The sequence below is a fragment of the Clinocottus analis genome, unplaced genomic scaffold (genome assembly GCF_023055335.1).
Source record: "Clinocottus analis isolate CAN_PGR_092001 unplaced genomic scaffold, fCliAna1.0.p SCAF_58, whole genome shotgun sequence".
Lineage (NCBI taxonomy): Eukaryota > Metazoa > Chordata > Actinopteri > Perciformes > Cottidae > Clinocottus > Clinocottus analis.
The window spans coordinates 297,482-318,141 of NW_027176216.1; the positions used below are offsets into that span (position 1 = coordinate 297,482).

The 20,660-nt window shown below is 51.3% G+C and overlaps 1 protein-coding gene across 2 annotated transcripts; it reads left to right on the forward strand.

Annotated features, from left to right (window-relative positions):
- Window positions 1-532: 532 nt before the first annotated feature.
- Window positions 533-19,781, forward strand: LOC137803511 (formin-like protein 2). 2 transcript variants are annotated; one of them, XM_068602006.1, is made up of 28 exons: window positions 533-1,156; window positions 3,407-3,490; window positions 3,656-3,736; window positions 3,888-3,964; window positions 4,362-4,445; window positions 4,573-4,716; window positions 5,151-5,277; window positions 5,364-5,440; window positions 6,568-6,661; window positions 6,755-6,829; window positions 7,400-7,510; window positions 8,030-8,179; window positions 10,234-10,335; window positions 11,264-11,484; window positions 11,696-11,799; window positions 11,902-12,087; window positions 12,399-12,419; window positions 13,983-14,107; window positions 14,395-14,597; window positions 15,883-16,117; window positions 16,526-16,594; window positions 16,952-17,032; window positions 17,122-17,251; window positions 17,327-17,487; window positions 17,561-17,662; window positions 17,778-17,873; window positions 18,384-18,507; window positions 19,297-19,781. In XM_068602006.1, the coding sequence occupies exons 1-28, from the start codon at window positions 1,040-1,042 to the stop codon at window positions 19,383-19,385; spliced, it is 3,270 nt and encodes a 1,089-aa protein (XP_068458107.1). In that variant the 5' UTR covers window positions 533-1,039; the 3' UTR covers window positions 19,386-19,781. The 2 variants fall into 2 exon arrangements, with proteins under 2 accessions (XP_068458107.1, XP_068458108.1); XM_068602007.1 differs by lacking the exon at window positions 12,399-12,419.
- Window positions 19,782-20,660: the final 879 nt, after the last annotated feature.

The following is a 20,660-nucleotide window of genomic DNA, read 5'->3' on the forward strand; positions in this document are numbered from 1 at the left end:
CAAGTCAAGCTCATTATGCAGATTAAATCATATTAAATGAGTGTTAAGTGTTTGAATTTATCCGTTAACTTGCAAACAAACTTAACATCAGAGCCAAAAGCATCAAGAACTCTGAGAACCCGCAGCTGACGGCTGAAGAGAGGAAGAAGAACAAGAACAAGAGCCTGAGAGCCGACTTCCAGACGTTCCTTGTTTAACTCGTTTGGAAGCAGCAGTTCCCTGCAGCCTCCACCAGAGAGCGCTGCTCAGCTGGATCTTTACCTTGAGTACCACAGAGTACTGAAGTACTTCTACCACTGAATACTACCACAGAGTACTGGAGTACTTCTACCACTAGTACCACATGGTTACTTGTATTATAACGGTACATTCAATGTAGCCGAGATATATTTAAATGTTCCATCTTATCATCATCATTAGTGTGTGTGTGTGTGTGTGTGTGTGTGTGTGTGTGTGTGTGTGTGTGTGTGTGTGTGTGGTGGGCGGAGCCTGTGGCAGCAGAAGGCTCATTGTCTGAGGGGGCAGAGAGAGAGAGACACAGATGAAGAGAGGGAGAGAGAGACAAAGAGGAGGAGGCTGACTCTCTCTTTCTTCGTGTGGGGGAGGGGGAGGATTAACCGGCTGATCTGCGACACGCGCTCACACGCACACACATTTCATATGAACACGCACAGCGACACGCAAACACCGCTTCATCTGGATCAGCATCCTCTTCCTCCTCTTCATCATCATCAGCAGCAGCAGCAGAAGCCGGGAGGACGAGAGACAAAGAGACAGGCAGGTGGAGAGAGAGACAGGGGAGAGACAGACAGGTGGAGAGAGAGACGGGAGAGAGGGGGAGACCGACAGAGAGAGAGAGAGAGAGAGACGGGTGGAGAGAGAGACGGGTGGAGAGAGAGACGGGTGGGGAGAGACAGACAGGCCTGCATCCTCCTCTGTGTTCATGTGATGGCCGACCACATGTTCCTGCGCGCTGCCGAGTGTGTGTTGTTGTAGGTGGGTGTGTTCTCTGTGTGTGTGTGTGTTCAGTGTGTGTGTGATGGGGAACGCAGAGAGCATGGAGAGCCAGCTGGCGGTGATCCGGTCCAGAGCCGCTCCGGTCCGGCTGCCGATGCCCGACCCGGCCGAGCTGGAGGAGAGGTTCTCCATCGCACTGGTAGATATACACACACACACACACACACACACACACACACACACACACACACACACACACACACTATATACATGTTATATACATGTTATACACACATTACGCATATACACACTATACACACACTATATACATGTTATATACATGTTATACACACATTACGCATATACACATTATACACACACACTCACTATATACACACACAATATATACACATTATATACACACACAAACTATATAGACATTATAAACACACACATTTTAAAACACACACACACATATACACAAGCACACACACACGTTATATACACATACTCGCTGAGAATAACATTTGATATGAATGATTAGGGTTATATATATATATATATATATATATATATATATATATATATATATATATATACATATACATATACATATAAAGGAGGGGCCAAGGTGTTGGCATCCATCTGACAGCTCAGGAAGGGAACGCATGGCCGACCCCAGAGCTGGAGCCACCCATGTCCCTGCTGGATGCCACCCATATCCCTGCTGAAAGCCACCCATGTCCCTGCTGGATGGCACCCATGTCCCTGCTGGATGGCACCCATGTCCCTGCTGGATGGCACCCATGTACCTGCTGGAGGCACCCATGTCCCTGCTGGATGCCACCTATGTCCCTGCTGGAGGCACCCATTTCCCTGCTGGAAGCCACCCATATCCCTGCTGGAAGCCACCCATATCCCTGCTGGAAGCACCCATATCCCTGCTGGAAGCACCCATATCCCTGCTGGAGGCACCCATGTCCCTGCCGGATGCCACCCATGTCCCTGCTGGATGCCACCCATGTCCCTGCTGGATGCCACCCATGTCCCTGCTGGAGGCACCCATGTCCCTGCTGGATGCCACCCATGTCCCTGCCGGATTCCACCCATGTCCCTGCCGGATTCCACCCATGTCCCTGCTGGATGCCACCCATGTCCCTGCTGGAGGCACCCATGTCCCTGCTGGATGCCACCCATGTCCCTGCTGGAAGCCACCCATGTCCCTGCTGAATGCCACCCATGTCCCTGCTGAATGCCACCCATGTCCCTGCTGGATGCCACCCATGTCCCTGCTGGATGCCACCCATGTCCCTGCTGGAGGCACCCATGTCCCTGCTGGATGCCACCCATGTCCCTGCTGAATGCCACCCATGTCCCTGCTGGATGCCACCCATGTCCCTGCTGGATGCCACCCATGTCCCTGCTGGAGGCACCCATGTCCCTGCTGGATGCCACCCATGTCCCTGCTGGAGGCACCCATGTCCCTGCTGGATGCCACCCATGTCCCTGCCGGATTCCACCCATGTCCCTGCTGAATGCCACCCATGTCCCTGCTGGATGCCACCCATGTCCCTGCTGGATGCCACCCATATCCCTGCTGGAGGCACCCATGTCCCTGCTGGATGCCACCCATGTCCCTGCTGGAGGCACCCATGTCCCTGCTGGATGCCACCCATGTCCCAGCTGGAGGCACCCATATCCCTGCTGGAAGCCACCATTGTCCCTGCTGGAAGCCACCCATATCCCTGCTAGAGGCACCCATATCCCTGCTGGAGGCACCCATATCCCTGCTGGAGGCCACCCATATCCCTGCTGGAAGCCACCCATATCCCTGCTGGAGGCACCTATATCCCTGCTGGAGGCACCCATATCCCTGCTGGAGGCCACCCATATCCCTGCTGGAGGCACCCATATCCCTGCTGGAAGCCACCCATATCCCTGCTGGAGGCGCCCATGTCCCAGCTGGAAGCACCCATATCCCTGATGGAAGCCACCCATATCCCTGCTGGAGGCACCCATGTCCCTGCTGGAGGCACCCATGTCCCTGCTGGAGGCCACCATTCTCCCTGCTGGAAGCCACCCATATCCCTGCTGGAAGCCACCCATATCCCTGCTGGAAGCCACCCATATCCCTGCTGGAGGCTACCCGTATCCCTGCTGGAGGCACCTATATCCCTGCTGGAGGCGCCCATATCCTTGCTGGAGGTCACCCATATCCTTTCCTGGCTGCAGCAGTGATACAGGCGCTGCACCTCTTGGTGAAGAGGGAGCTGAGCCAGAAGGAGAAGCTCTCAATTTACTTGTCGTCCTCGTTCCTACGATCACCAGCTCTGGGTCAGCCTCAGATTTAAGGGGATAAAACAATTAGAGTGCTAGATTTTTTACGTTAACTAAGTTTAAACGAATATTTGGTCAAATATATTTTTGAAGTTAAAATCTATTGTTTCAGAACTCGATGAACCTGCCTCCTGACAAGGTGCGTCTGCTGCGGTCCTACGACAACGACAAGAAGTGGGAGCTGATCTGTGACCAGGTGGGTTCATGAGTCTGCTGCTAGAACCAGGGCTCTGCTGGGTCAAAGTCATGGAGGTCATGGAGGTCAGAGACACTGAGAATGTATTCATAAAGCTTGTGTGTGTGTGTGTGTGTGTGTGTGTGTGTGTGTGTGTGTGTGTGTGTGTGTGTGTGTGTGATGTAGGAGAGGTTCCAGGTGAAGAACCCTCCACACACCTACATCCAGAAGCTTAGAGGATTCCTCGACCCGGCTGTCACACGCAAGGTGAGCTGGGAATTATAGTATAGTTTATATTATTATCAATATAATTATTACGTTATTTTAAGTGATTTAACTTCCAAAGACAGAAACATGTCATAACTGATTATTACTGTCTGTCTGACATTAACCTGTCTGTCTCTCTGTCTGTCTGCAGAAGTTCAGAAGAAGAGTCCAGGAGTCGACTCAGATGCTCAGAGAACTTGAGATTTCTCTTCGTACAAACCATATCGGGTACCTGTCTGTCTCCTGGAAATTACATTTGTATTAAACTACTTAGCTACTGAATCTGTGAGGACACAAACAGAAGAAACAGACATTTAGAGGAGTTAGAATCTGAAGGGAGGAGTTAGAACCTGAACCCTGAAGGGAGGAGTTAGAACCTAAACCCTTAAGGGAGGAATTAGAACCTGAACCCTGAAGGGAGGAATTAGAACCTGAAGGGAGGAGTTAGAACCTGAAGGGAGGAGTTAGAATTTGAAGGGAGGAGTTAGAATTTGAAGGGAGGAGTTAGAACCGGAGTTGTAAAGACTCTGTTACAAAAGGTTTTCTGCTCCTCTTCATGGACTACAAGGTAGTAAAGAAGTTTGGTCTCTCTTTCCCCCCCTCCCCCCCCCCTCTTTCTCTGCAGGTGGGTCAGAGAGTTTCTGAATGAGGAGAATCGAGGTCTGGATGTTTTGGTTGAGTATTTGTCCTTCGCTCAGTACGCCGTTACGTGAGTCTGAACAAACCAAATACCACATCATTACATATTAATACGTTGAATTCTCACAGTTCAAACCATCGACCCCCACTGAACCGTCACGTTGAATGAAGAGACGTCCGGTTGTTTGTGTGTTCAGGTTCGACGGAGAGCAGTCGGAGGCCGGAGGGGAGGTCTCGTCCATCGACTCCCCGTGGAGCCGGTCCATCGAAGACCTGCACGGGGACTGCAGCCTCCCGTCCCCGTCCTCGTCCGTCCCAAGAGGAGCTCGACACTCCATCAGGTAGCCGGAGTCTGTGTTTCAGGACCGGCCCGCTGTGTACCGGCCCGTTGTGTACCGGCCTGCTGTGTTTCAGGACCGGCCCGCTGTGTGTCGGGACCGGCCCGTTGTGTACCGGCCCGTTGTGTACCGGCCCGTTGTGTACCGGCCCGCTGTGTTTCAGGACCGGCCCGCTGTGTGTCGGGACCGGCCCGCTGTGTACCGGCCCGCTGTGTTTCAGGACCGGCCCGCTGTGTACAGGCCCGTTGTGTACCGGCCCGCTGTGTTTCAGGACCGGCCCGGTGTGTACCGGCCCGCTGTGTACCGGCCCACTGTGTTTCAGGACCGGCCCGCTATGTACCGGCCTGCTGTGTTTCAGGACCGGCCCGCTGTGTTTCAGGACCGGCCCGCTGTGTGCCGGTCCTGACACTCATGTAACGATGCCCTTGCGGTTGCAGCTCGGCGATGGTGACTCGATCCAACACGCTGCCGAGTCGACGGACTCTGAAGAACTCACGTCTCGTCTGTAAGAAAGACGACGTTCACGTTTGTGTCATGTGTTTGAGAGCCATCATGAATTACCAGGTAATGTACACAAAGTACAAGAAGTACATGAATTACTTGAAGTACATCAAAGCCGTTATGAACTTCCTCTGTGTCCTCTTCCTCAGTACGGCTTCAACATGGTGATGGCTCATCCTCACGCCGTCAACGAGATCGCCCTCAGCCTCAACAACAGGAACCCCAGGTCAGTAGCACAGGTACTCAAGGTACTAACGAGGTTCTGACTACCACAGGTAGTAAAGGTACTGACGAGGTTCTGACTACCACAGGTACTCAAGGTACTAACGAGGTTCTGACTACCACAGGTAGTAAAGGTACTGACGAGGTTCTGACTACCACAGGTACTCAAGGTACTAACGAGGTTCTGACTACCACAGGTAGTAAAGGTACTAACGAGGTTCTGACTACCACAGGTAGTAAAGGTACTGACGAGGTTCTGACTACCACAGGTACTCAAGGTACTAACGAGGTTCTGACTACCACAGGTAGTAAAGGTACTGACGAGGTTCTGACTACCACAGGTAGTAAAGGTACTGACAAGGTTCTGACTACCACAGGTACTCAAGGTACTAACGAGGTTCTGACTACCACAGGTACTCAAGGTACTAACGAGGTTCTGACTACCACAGGTAGTAAAGGTACTGACGAGGTTCTGACTACCACAGGTAGTAAAGTACCTCTACCTGTCCCTCCACCGGTTTTGTTTACTTCCTGCTGGTCTTGTTTACTTCTTAGTGGTCTTGTTTACTTCTGAGTGGTCTTGTTTACTTCCTGCTGGTCTTGTTTACTTCTTAGTGGTCTTGTTTACTTCCTGCTGGTCTTGTTTACTTCTTAGTGGTCTTGTTTACTTCCTGCTGGTCTTGTTTACTTCCTGCTGGTCTTGTTTACTTCTTAGTGGTCTTGTTTACTTCCTGCTGGTCTTGTTTACTTCTTAGTGGTCTTGTTTACTTCCTGCTGGTCTTGTTTACTTCCTGCTAGTCTTGTTTACTTCTTAGTTGTCTTGTTTACTTCCTGCTGGTCTTGTTTACTTCTTAGTGGTCTTGTTTACTTCTTAGTGGTCTTGTTTACTTCCTGCTGGTCTTGTTTACTTCTTAGTGGTCTTGTTTACTTCTTAGTGGTCTTGTTTACTTCCTGCTGGTCTTGTTTACTTCTTAGTGGTCTTGTTTACTTCCTGCTGGTCTTGTTTACTTCTTAGTGGTCTTGTTTACTTCCTGCTGGTCTTGTTTACTTCCTGCTGGTCTTGTTTACTTCCTGCTGGTCTTGTTTACTTCCTGCTGGTCTTGTTTACTTCCTGCTGTGTCTCTTCTTCAGGACGAAGGCTCTGGTGCTGGAGTTGTTGGCGGCGGTGTGTTTGGTCAGAGGAGGACATGAGATCATCCTGTCAGCCTTCGACAACTTCAAAACTGTAAACACACACACACACACACAAACACACACACACACACACAGACACACACACACACACACAATGGCATATTGATTGATTGATCTTTTGCAGGTGTGTTCAGAGTCGATGCGTTTTGAGAAGCTGATGGAACATTTCAAGAACGAAGACGACAACATCGACTTTTTGGTTAATATTCAGTTTCTGCACTCATATTAACATTATAGTTAATAAACACTCATATTAACATTATAGTTAATAAACACTCATATTAACATTATAGTTAATAAACACTCATATTAACATTATAGTTAATAAACACTCATATTAACATTATAGTTAATAAACACTCATATTAACATTATAGTTAATAAACACTAATATTAACATTATAGTTAATAAACACTCATATTAACATTATAGTTAATAAACACTCATATTAACATTATAGTTAATAAACACTCATATTAACATTATAGTTAATAAACACTCATATTAACATTATAGTTAATAAACACTCATATTAACATTATAGTTAATAAACACTCATATTAACATTATAGTTAATAAACACTCATATTAACATTATAGTTAATAAACACTAATATTAACATTATAGTTGATAAACACTCATATTAACATTATAGTGTAATAATTTGATTAATATCCAAATATTTTAAAAACATAAAGATTACATTTACTTTGATTAACATCGTGGTTCAGTGAATAAGTTGTTGTTGTTGTTGTTGTTGTCCTCAGGTGGCCTGCATGCAGTTCATCAACATCGTGGTTCACTCGGTGGAGGACATGAACTTCAGAGTGCATCTGCAGTACGACTTCACCAAGCTGAACCTGGACGAGCACCTGGAGGTACCTGTTACCTGTCTGTCTGCTCACCTGTCTGTCTGCTCACCTGTCTGTCTGCTCACCTGTCTGTCTGTTACCTGTCTGTCTGCTCACCTGTCTGTCTGCTCACCTGTCTGTCTGCTAACCTGTCTGTCTGCTAACCTGTCTGTCTGTTACCTGTCTGTCTGCTCACCTGTCTGTCTGTTACCTGTCTGTCTGCTCACCTGTCTGTCTGTTAACCTGTCTGTCTGCTAACCTGTCTGTCTGTTAACCTGTCTGTCTGTTAACCTGTCTGTCTGCTAACCTGTCTGTCTGTTACCTGCATGTCTGTTAACATGTCTGTCTGTTACCTGCATGTCGGTTGACCTGTCTGTCTGTTAACCTGTCTGTCGGTTACCCTGCCTGTCTGTTACCCTGCCTGTCTGTTACCTGTCTGTTAACCTGTCTGTCTGTTGCCCTGTCTGTCTGTTACCTGCCTGTCTGTTACCTGTCTGTCTGTTCACCTGTCTGTCTGTTAACCTGTCTGTCTGCCTGTCTCTCCAGCGGCTGAAGCACACAGAGAGCGACAGGCTGCAGGTTCAGATTCAGGCGTATCTGGACAACGTGTTCGACGTCGGGACGCTGCTGGAGGACGCCGAGACCAAGACCGCCGCTCTGGAGCGGGTGGAGGAGCTGGAGGAGAGCATCAGCACAGTAAGACAGACAGGTGGAGGAGCTGGAGGAGAGCATCAGCACAGTAAGACAGACAGGTGGAGGAGCTGGAGGAGAGCATCAGCACAGTAAGACAGACAGGTGGAGGAGGTGGAGGAGAGCATCAGCACAGTAAGACAGACGGGTGGAGGAGCTGGAGGAGAGCATCAGCACAGTAAGACAGACAGGTGGAGGAGGTGGAGGAGAGCATCAGCACAGTAAGACAGACGGGTGGAGGAGCTGGAGGAGAGCATCAGCACAGTAAGACAGACGGGTGGAGGAGCTGGAGGAGAGCATCAGCACAGTAAGACAGACAGGTGGAGGAGCTGGAGGAGAGCATCAGCACAGTAAGACAGACAGGTGGAGGAGCTGGAGGAGAGCATCAGCACAGTAAGACAGACGGGTGGAGGAGCTGGAGGAGAGCATCAGCACAGTAAGACAGACAGGTGGAGGAGCTGGAGGAGAGCATCAGCACAGTAAGACAGACAGGTGGAGGAGCTGGAGGAGAGCATCAGCACAGTAAGACAGACGGGTGGAGGAGCTGGAGGAGAGCATCAGCACAGTAAGACAGATGGGTGGAGGAGCTGGAGGAGAGCATCAGCACAGTAAGACAGATGGGTGGAGGAGCTGGAGGAGAGCATCAGCACAGTAAGACAGTTGGGTGGAGGAGCTGGAGGAGAGCATCAGCACAGTAAGACAGACGGGTGGAGGAGCTGGAGGAGAGCATCAGCACAGTAAGACAGACAGGTGGAGGAGCTGGAGGAGAGCATCAGCACAGTAAGACAGACAGGTGGAGGAGCTGGAGGAGAGCATCAGCACAGTAAGACAGACAGGTGGAGGAGGTGGAGGAGAGCATCAGCACAGTAAGACAGACGGGTGGAGGAGCTGGAGGAGAGCATCAGCACAGTAAGACAGACAGGTGGAGGAGGTGGAGGAGAGCATCAGCACAGTAAGACAGACGGGTGGAGGAGCTGGAGGAGAGCATCAGCACAGTAAGACAGACGGGTGGAGGAGCTGGAGGAGAGCATCAGCACAGTAAGACAGACAGGTGGAGGAGCTGGAGGAGAGCATCAGCACAGTAAGACAGACAGGTGGAGGAGCTGGAGGAGAGCATCAGCACAGTAAGACAGACGGGTGGAGGAGCTGGAGGAGAGCATCAGCACAGTAAGACAGACAGGTGGAGGAGCTGGAGGAGAGCATCAGCACAGTAAGACAGACAGGTGGAGGAGCTGGAGGAGAGCATCAGCACAGTAAGACAGACGGGTGGAGGAGCTGGAGGAGAGCATCAGCACAGTAAGACAGATGGGTGGAGGAGCTGGAGGAGAGCATCAGCACAGTAAGACAGATGGGTGGAGGAGCTGGAGGAGAGCATCAGCACAGTAAGACAGTTGGGTGGAGGAGCTGGAGGAGAGCATCAGCACAGTAAGACAGACAGGTGGAGGAGCTGGAGGAGAGCATCAGCACAGTAAGACAGACGGGTGGAGGAGCTGGAGGAGAGCATCAGCACAGTAAGACAGAGGGGTGGAGGAGCTGGAGGAGAGCATCAGCACAGTAAGACAGACGGGTGGAGGAGGTGGAGGAGAGCATCAGCACAGTAAGACAGACGGGTGGAGGAGCTGGAGGAGAGCATCAGCACAGTAAGACAGACGGGTGGAGGAGCTGGAGGAGAGCATCAGCACAGTAAGACAGACGGGTGGAGGAGCTGGAGGAGAGCATCAGCACAGTAAGACAGACGGGTGGAGGAGCTGGAGGAGAGCATCAGCACAGTAAGACAGACGGGTGGAGGAGCTGGAGGAGAGCATCAGCACAGTAAGACAGACGGGTGGAGGAGGTGGAGGAGAGCATCAGCACAGTAAGACAGACGGGTGGAGGAGCTGGAGGAGAGCATCAGCACAGTAAGACAGACGGGTGGAGGAGGTGGAGGAGAGCATCAGCACAGTAAGACAGATGGGTGGAGGAGCTGGAGGAGAGCATCAGCACAGTAAGAGAGACGGGTGGAGAGGTAGACGGGTGGAGGGGCAGACGGGTGGAGGTACCTAACCCATGTCTGCGCTCAGATGTCGGAGCGTCTGCTGGACGTGGAGAATGAAGCCATGCTGAAGATCGTGGAGCTGGAGAAGCAGCTGATGCAGACCAACAAGGAGCTGGACCACGTCAGGGTCAGTGCTGCCAGACACACACACACACACACACACACACACACACACACTTCACCATGGACACACACACTTCACAATGGACACACACACTTCACCATGGACACACACACTTCACAATGGACACACACACACACACACACACTTCACCATGGAGTTACTCCTGTTCCTTTAAGGTTACGCCTGTTCCTTTAAGGTTACGCCTGTTCCTTTAAGGTTACTCCTGTTCCTTTAAGGTTACGCCTGTTCCTTTAAGGTTACTCCTGTTCCTTTAAGGTTACGCCTGTTCCTTTAAGGTTACTCCTGTTCCTTTAAGGTTACTCCTGTTCCTTTAAGGTTACGCCTGTTCCTTTAAGGTTACTCCTGTTCCTTTAAGGTTACGCCTGTTCCTTTAAGGTTACTCCTGTTCCTTTAAGGTTACGCCTGTTCCTTTAAGGTTACGCCTGTTCCTTTAAGGTTACGCCTGTTCCTTTAAGGTTACGCCTGTTCCTTTAAGGTTACTCCTGTTCCTTTAAGGTTACGCCTGTTCCTTTAAGGTTACTCCTGTTCCTTTGAGGTTACGCCTGTTCCTTTAAGGTTACGCCTGTTCCTTTAAGGTTACTCCTGTTCCTTTAAGGTTACGCCTGTTCCTTTAAGGTTACTCCTGTTCCTTTAAGGTTACGCCTGTTCCTTTAAGGTTACTCCTGTTCCTTTAAGGTTACTCCTGTTCCTTTAAGGTTACTCCTGTTCCTTTAAGGTTACGCCTGTTCCTTTAAGGTTACTCCTGTTCCTTTAAGGTTACGCCTGTTCCTTTAAGGTTACTCCTGTTCCTTTAAGGTTACGCCTGTTCCTTTAAGGTTACTCCTGTTCCTTTAAGGTTACGCCTGTTCCTTTAAGGTTACTCCTGTTCCTTTAACTCTGTTAAACACCCTCCTCCCTCTCACCTGTGCAGGAGGTGTCTGCCAGCACCAACACTCAGGTGCACACCTTGCGGCGGATCGTCCGGGAGAAGGACCAGACGATCCGGCGTCAGAGTCGTTTGGAGCGCCAGGCTCAGGAGGCGCAGCAGGCCGGAGGACCTGGAGCCCCTCAGCCCCAGAGGGGCGAGGGAGACGGGGGCGTTGGTGACTCCGCCTCCCCGTCACCTCCACCCTGTCCTAACCTGTCCCCCAGGTGAGGCTGGCAGACACATGTGCCTTTACTGGATGCTCATCAAGCGTACACAGGAACACATGATCAGTGAAAAGGCCCCATAACAGAACCCTGAGGAACCCCAGCCCCATATTTACTGATAACAATAACTCATAATGAATTATGCTCATGTGGGCTCATGTGAAGTAGAACGACTGGTTGTTGTTGATTGTTTACGTGTTGATTTGGTCAGTCCTGAGACGGTAGCCTATCACAGCATGGGACCAGGGATGGGTGGAGCTCCAGGCATGCCGGCCCCGCCCCCTCCACCTCCTCCGCCACCAATGCCAGGCACAGGTGAGTTTCAGCTGCACCAATCACAATGCGGATGCCGGTCCCTTCTTGATGATATCACAACAGGAAGCAGCAACACAATGATTCTTCTCTTTGTGTTTTAAGTGTCCAACGGCTCGTACCCGGCACCTCCCCCTCCTGCTCCTCCTCCTCCTCCTCCTCCTCCTCCTCCATGTCGGAGCAGCGAGCTCTCCTCCTCCGTCCCCATGCCCCCCCCTCCTCCTCCCGTGGCTCCCCCTCTTCCGGGTTCGGGGGCGTCGCCGACGGTCATCTTTAACTCTGGACTCGCAGGTGAGGCTGAAGAGAACAACGATGCGTTCACTGACTCACGGTGACATGCAACCCTCAAAAACCTAAACAAATGTAGAATAAATACAATAATACAAATAGTTTCATGCTCTATTGACATGAGAACACACCTGACATCGAGGTCACATGACATGCATCACTCCACACATTCTTTATCTGGATGTTCAGGTACTCGTCGTTAACAGGGACTCCTCCTGCCAGCCAATCACGATCAAGACATCTGAGTTGTTCATGAATGTTCATCCGACAGGTTTCACTCCACTAACGTGTCTTTTCTCCCGCTTTGCTCACAGAGGGTCCTCTCAAGTTATTCTGTACGTTTACTTACAATCTTACATTTTACCATCATGTCATGCTGGATAACCCCCGTGCTCCTCCATCCCTCCACCCTCCTCCACCCGTCCACCACCCTCACAGAGCCCTATGGCCTCTCCTACTAATGTCAGACGATCTCATTTGTGGATGTCTTTAATTTGCGTTCAGATTGAAGATGAAGCACATTTCATACATAGCATTCAAATCTAAACCAAGACCAGAGTTAAACTCTGCTCACCTGATGTTAGAACCAGGCTCACGTTAAAGGTACCAGTGAGGTGTGCCCCGTGAGGTGTGCCCATTGAGGTGTGTTTACTGAGGTGTGTTCAGTGAGGTGTGTTCAGTGAGGTGTGCCCCGTGAGGTGTGTTCAGTGAGGTGTGTTCAGTGAGGTGTGTTCAGTGAGGTGTGCCCCGTGAGGTGTGTTCAGTGAGGTGTGTTCAGTGAGGTGTGCCCCGTGAGGTGTGTTCAGTGAGGTGTGTTCAGTGAGGTGTGTTCAGTGAGGTGTGCCCCGTGAGGTGTGTTCAGTGAGGTGTGTTCAGTGAGGTGTGCCCAGTGAGGTGTGTTCAGTGAGGTGTGTTCAGTGAGGTGTGCCCCGTGAGGTGTGCCCAGTGAGGTGTGTTCAGTGAGGTGTGTTCAGTGAGGTGTGTTCAGTGAGGTGTGTTCAGTGAGGTGTGCCCCGTGAGGTGTGCCCAGTGAGGTGTGTTCAGTGAGGTGTGTTCAGTGAGGTGTGTTCAGTGAGGTGTGCCCCGTGAGGTGTGCCCAGTGAGGTGTGTTCAGTGAGGTGTGTTCAGTGAGGTGTGTTCAGTGAGGTGTGCCCCATGAGGTGTGTTCAGTGAGGTGTGTTCAGTGAGGTGTGTTCAGTGAGGTGTGCCCCATGAGGTGTGTTCAGTGAGGTGTGTTTACTGAGGTGTGTTCAGTGAGGTGTGTTCAGTGAGGTGTGTTCAGTGAGGTGTGCCCCGTGAGGTGTGCCCAGTGAGGTGTGTTCAGTGAGGTGTGTTCAGTGAGGTGTGTTCAGTGAGGTGTGCCCCATGAGGTGTGTTCAGTGAGGTGTGTTCAGTGAGGTGTGTTCAGTGAGGTGTGCCCCATGAGGTGTGTTCAGTGAGGTGTGTTTACTGAGGTGTGTTCAGTGAGGTGTGTTCAGTGAGGTGTGTTCAGTGAGGTGTGTTCAGTGAGGTGTGTTCAGTGAGGTGTGTTCAGTGAGGTGTGTTTACTGAGGTGTGTTCAGTGAGGTGTGTTCAGTGAGGTGTGTTCAGTGAGGTGTGTTCAGTGAGGTGTGTTTACTGAGGTGTGTTCAGTGAGGTGTGTTCAGTGAGGTGTGTTCAGGCTGCTGTCTGATGGTCCGTACAGTCTCTACTTTGCTTGTTGAAGGTGAACAAACAAACTGAAGAAACATTCCAGGCTAAAGTGAAACTTCACATTCAGTCCGAACACTTTCATCCTTCTCACAGTGCCAGTGACTATAACACATGTGCAGCAGACGACCTGTCTCCCTGCTCACCTGTCTGTCTCCCTGCTCACCTGTCTGTCTCCCTGCTCACCTGTCTGTCTCCCTGCTGTGCAGCGGTAAAGATAAAGAAGCCCATCCAGACCAAGTTCAGGATGCCGGTGTTGAACTGGGTGGCCCTGAAGCCAAGTCAGATCAACGGGACCGTCTTCAACGACATCGACGACGAGGCCATCCTGCAGGTGACGAGCACCTTCAGGTCATGTGGTCTATGAGGGAGGTCTGGAGCAGCTGGAAGCTGATCGCTCCCTGTCTTCACAACGAGAAGCTTCCAGCTGCAGGACGGCAACTGGGTCTGAATCTCAAGGAGACCTCGTGAAACCAAGGTTGTACGTTTTGATGGCTGTAGAGCCTGAGTGTCTCTCTCTCTCTCTCTCTCTCTCTCTCTCTCTCTCTCTCTCTCTCTCTCTCTCTCTCTCTCTCTCTCTCTCCCCCTCTCTCTCTCTCTCTCTCTCTCTCTCTCCCTTAGGACCTGAACGTGGAGGAGTTTGAGGAGCTCTTCAAGACGAAGGCTCAGGGTCCAGCAGTGGACCTGACTCTGTCCAGACAGAAACTCCCTCAAAAAGCTCCATCCAAAGTCTCCCTGCTGGAGGCCAACAGATCCAAGAACCTGGCCATCACGCTGAGGAAGGCTGGCCACGGGCCAGAGGTCACCTGCCGCGCCATCCACACGTGAGTCCAGCAGCACCTACCGAGAGGACCAGTAGCTAAAAGATCCAGTAACCAGTAACACCAGCTCCACCAGGACCAGTAGCTATAGGATCCAGTAACCAGTAACACCAGCTCCACCAGGACCAGTAGCTATAAGATCCAGTAACCAGTAACACCAGCTCCACCAGGACCAGTAGCTATAGGATCCAGTAACCAGTAACACCAGCTCCACCAGGACCAGTAGCTATAAGATCCAGTAACCAGTAACACCAGCTCCACCAGGACCAGTAGCTATAGGATCCAGTAACCAGTAACACCAGCTCCACCAGGACCAGTAGCTATAGGATCCAGTAACCAGTAACACCAGCTCCACCAGGACCAGTAGCTATAAGATCCAGTAACCAGTAACACCAGCTCCACCAGGACCAGTAGCTATAGGATCCAGTAACCAGTAACACCAGCACCACCAGGACCAGTAGCTATAAGATCCAGTAACCAGTAACACCAGCTCCACCAGTAACCAGCGTGGTGATTGGCTCCCTGGTCTGCATCCAGCAGACGGTAACAGACATATCAGACAGTAACAGACATAACAGACGGTAACAGACGGCAACAGACATATCAGACGGTAACAGACATACTAGATGGTAACAGACATAACAGACGGTAACAGACATAACATACGGTAACATATGGTAACAGACGGTAACATGCATAACAGACGGCAACAGACACAACAGACGGCAACAGACGGTATCAGGCACAACAGACAGTAACAGACACAACAGACGGTGACGGACGGTGACAGACATATCAGACGGCAGCAGACATACCAGACGGTAACAGACATAACAGACGGTAACAGACGGTAACAGACATATCAGACGGTAACAGACGTAAAAGACGGTAGCAGATGGTGACAGGCGGTAACATACATAACAGACGGTAACAGACGGTAACAGACACAACAGACGGTAACAGGCATAACAGACAGTAACAGACACAGCAGACAGTAACGGACGGTGGCAGACATATCAGGCGGTAACAGACATAGCAGACGGTAACAGACACAACGGGCGGTAACAGACATAGCAGACGGTAACAGACACAACAGACGGTAACAGACATAGCAGACGGTAACAGACGTAACAGACAGTAACAGACACAGCAGACGGTAACGGACGGTAGCAGACATATCAGACGGTAACAGACATAGCAGACGGTAACAGACACAACAGACGGTAACAGACATAGCAGACGGTAACAGACGTAACAGACATAACAGACGTATGGTGTGGTTCTGCAGGTTCGACCTCCGCACCGTCCGCGTGGACTTCGTGGAGTGTCTGATGCGCTTCCTGCCCACGGAGGCGGAGGTGAAGCTGCTGCGGCAGTACGAGCGGGACAGGAAGCCTCTGGAGGCGCTGAGCGACGAGGACCGCTTCATGATGCAGTTCAGCCGCATCGAGCGGCTCAACCAGCGCATGTCCATCATGACCTTCATGGGCAACTTCACCGACAACGTGCAGATGCTGACGCCGGTGAGGCCCGCGGGAGGGGGCAGCTGGGGGTTAGGAGGACGGGTGGAGGAGGTGGGTGGAGGAGGTGGATGGAGGCGGACGGTGGAGGAGGTGGATGGAGGCGGGTGGGCGGTGGCGGGTGGGTGGAGGAGGTGGGTGGAGGCGGGTGGGTGGGTGGAGGAGGATGGGTGGAGAAGGTGGGTGGAGGCGGACGGGTGGAGGAGGTGGGTGGAGGCAGGTGGGTGGAGGAGGCGGCTGGGTGGAGGCAGCTGGGTGGAGGAGGTGGGTGGAGGCGGCTGGGCGGAGGCGGGTGGGTGGAGGAGGTGGATGGAGGCGGACGGGTGGAGGAGGTGGATGGAGGCGGAGGGTGGAGGAGGTGGATGGAGGCGGACGGTGGAGGCGGACAAATAACTGCTTTTTTCCTCTCAGCAACTCCACGCCATGATCGCTGCTTCAGTTTCTATAAAGTCGTCACAGAAGCTCAAGAAGATCCTGGAGGTCAGTCTGGTCATCCAGAAACAAACAGCTGATGCTGGTTAGGGTTAACTACTAGTGTTGACTAGCCATGATAACTACCCATGTTAACTACCTGCGTTAACTACTCATGTTAACTACCCATATTAACTAGATGTGATAACTACCTGTGTTAACTAGACACGTTAACTAGTCGTGTTAACTACTCGTGTCAACTAGTCATGTTAACTAGCCATGTTAACTAGTCATGCTAACTACTCTGTAACTAGTCATGTTAACTAGCCATGTTAACTAGCCATGTTAACTAGCCGTGTTGACTAGCCGTGTTAACCATGTTAACTACCTGTGTTCACATGTGACAACGCTTCCCTGCTGCTGCAGATCATTCTGGCTCTGGGGAACTACATGAACAGCAGCAGGAGAGGAGCTGTTTATGGATTCAAACTGCAGAGTTTAGACCTGGTAACACACACACACACACACACACACAGGGACGATACGTGATGTCTGCATGCGGCGTGTTTGTTCTAAAGTGTGTGTTTGTGCTTCAGCTGCTGGACACAAAGTCAACAGACAGGAAGCAGACGTTGCTTCATTACATCGGCAACGTCGTGAGAGAGAAATATCCCTCAAAGTGTTTGTTTTACAACGAGCTTCACTATGTGGACAAGGCGGCTGCAGGTGAGTGTCAGCCAATCAGAGCGCTGCACGCCAGACCGTTGCTGTGTCCTCACCTGTGTGTCCTCGTGTGTGTAGTGAGTCTGGAGAACGTGCTGTGTGACGTGAAGGAGCTGCAGCGCGGCATGGAGCTCACCTGGAGAGAGTTCAGTGTTCAACACAATGCCTTGCTCAAGGACTTCATCAGCAGGCACGAGTCACGACTCAGCAAACTGCAGGAGGACGCACGCATCGCTCAGGTGAGCCCACGCACACACACACGCACATAGTTCCTCTGATGACATCCCTACATGACTTTTTGTTTCTCTTCAGGATGCATTTGAAGATGTGGTGAAATTTTTCGGAGAGAGCTCCAAGACGATGCCGCCGTCTGTTTTCTTCCCCATCTTCGTTCGTTTCATTAAGGCGTACAGGGTGAGTCACATGACACAAGCTCCGCCTCCTCCACAGGGGCGGGCCTAACCCAACACAGCTCAATACAAAAGGAGGTTGTTGTCTTCATTGTGTGTTTCTGCATGTGTGTGTTTAGCTGGCAGATGAGGAAAACGAGCAAAAGAGGCGTCAAGAACAAATGTTACTGGAGAAACTGGAGCAGGAGGAGCAGCAGGAGGAGGAGCAGACCAAGGTGAGGCTGTGACCTCTGACCTGTCACTCAATGGAACCCACTTCCTGTCGACAAGAAGTGGGAAGAATCGAAATAATCAATAAAAGAGACTCTCCACGTGACTCATAACATGACTCGTAACGTAACTCGTAACGTGACTCGTAACGTGACTCATGACGTGACTCGTAACATAACTCGTAACGTAACTCGTAACGTGACTCATAACGTGACTCGTAACGTGACTCATGACGTGACTCGTAACATAACTCGTAATGTGACTCATAACATGACTCGTAACATAACTCGTAACGTGACTCATAACATGACTCGTAACGTAACTCGTAACGTGACTCATAACGTGACTCGTAACGTGACTCATGACGTGACTCGTAACATAACTCGTAACGTGACTCGTAACGTAACTGTACGTGACTCGTAACGTGACTCATGACGTGACTCGTAACATAACTCGTAACGTGACTCCATGTGACTCATGACGTGACTCTCCTCTAAAGCCAGCTCTTGTCCCAGTCTCCCTCCCACAGGGGGAAGCGGCAGCAGCAGGAACTTTTCACGGAGCTCAGACGACGACAAGGAAAAGACAGTCGCCATGTTTACGAAGGGAAGGATGGAGCCATAGAGGACATCATCACAGGTAAACACCTCACAGGGGAACACCTCACAGGTAAACACCTCACAGGTAAACACCTCACAGGGGAACACCTCACAGGTAAACACCTCACAGGTAAACACCTCACAGGTAAACACCTCACAGGTAAACACCTCACAGGGGAACACCTCACAGGTAAACACCTCACAGGTAAACACCTCACAGGGGAACACCTCACAGGTAAACACCTCACAGGTAAACACCTCACAGGTAAACACCTCACAGGTAAACACCTCACAGGGGAACACCTCACAGGTAAACACCTCACAGGTAAACACCTCACAGGTAAAACACCTCACAGGTAAAACACCTCACAGGTAAACACCTCACAGGTAAAACACCTCACAGGTAAACACCTCACAGGGGAACACCTCACAGGTAAACACCTCACAGGTAAACACCTCACAGGTAAAACACCTCACAGGTAAACACCTCACAGGTAAACAACTCACAGGTAAACACCTCACAGGGGAACACCTCACAGGTAAAACACCTCACAGGGGAACACCTCACAGGTAAAACACCTCACAGGTAAACACCTCACAGGTAAACACCTCACAGGTAAACAACTCACAGGTAAACAACTCACAGGTAAACACCTCACAGGGGAACACCTCACAGGTAAAACACCTCACAGGTAAACACCTCACAGGTAAAACACCTCACAGGGGAACACCTCACAGGTAAAACACCTCACAGGTAAACAACTCACAGGTAAAACGTCTGATTGGCGTCTGTCGTCTGATTGGCTGTTTTGTCTTTCCTCACCTGCAGCCCTGAAAGCCGTCCCCTTCACGGCCCGATCAGCCAAACGCAGCTCTCGCTTCTTTTGTGACCCCGCCCACTCTGAAGAGCACTACTGAGACCTGATGGAGGGAGAGAGAGGGAGATGATGATGTCATGTCTTTTCAGATGGCGCCTCCCACTTCCAATCGAATTAGCACTTTGAAAATATCTGATCGATGTGAACTGATGACATCATGTTTTGTAAGTTGTCGTATTGGTCAGTTTGTGCACAGACAGGTCACCTGACCTGACACCTGTCCCTGGTTCCACAGTCCTGGTTCCGGGGCAGCAAGTCTGTGGTTCTGCAGTTGTTCTCGGTTATTCAATCCGTGTCTTTAACTGGATCTTGTACAGGGTTCTGCTCCGTGTTCTACTGTGTTCTACTGTATTTACTGGCCTCACTAGAGCAGGGGACCCTCACAGCTTGGCTTCTTTCTTTTTGTGTTAACCTGGACCCCTTTACCTCCCCTCACCTGGACCCCTCACCTGCCCTCACCTGAGACCCCTATCCCTCCCCTCACCTGTACCCCTTTACTTCCCTCACCTGGACCCCTTTACTTCCCCTCACCTCCCCTCTCCTAGGACCCCTTCACCTCCCCTCACCTGGACCCCTTCACCTCCCCTCACCTGGACCCCTTCGCCTCCCCTCACCTGGACCCCTTTACCTCCCCTCACCCGGACCCCTTCACCTCCCCTCATCTGGACCCCTTCACCTCCCCTCACCTGGACCCCTTCACCTCCCCTCACCTAGACCCCTTCGCCTCCCCTCACCTGGACCCCTTTACCTCCCCTCACACGGACCCCTTCACCTCCCCTCACCTGGACCCCTTTACCTCCCCTCACCCAGACCCCTTCACCTCCCCTCATCTGGACCCCTTCACCTCCCCTCACCTGGACCCCTTTACCTCCCCTCACCCAGACCCCTTCACCTCCCCTCACCCAGACCCCTTCACCTCCCCTCACCTGGACCCCTTTACTTCCCCTCACCTGGACCCCTTCACCCACCCTCACCTGGACCCCTTCGCCTCCCCTCACCTGGACCCCTTCACCTTCCCTCACCTGGACCCCTTCACCCACTCTAACCTGGACCCTTCACCTCCCCTCACCTGGACCCCTTCACCTCCCCTCACCTGGACCCCTTCACCTCCCTCTGTGAGTCAGAAAACTGGACTTCTGGTCTTGAAGCCTCCTCGTTTCCTTCCAACAAGAAGTCTGAAACAGGTGAAAGTAAGAGACAATAAACGGACCTGTTTTTAGTCTAAATATGAGGTGCTGATGAGACAAGGAGACACGTCTGAAGGACTTAAGGAGACACGTCTGAAGGACTTAAGGAGACACGTCTGAAGGACAAA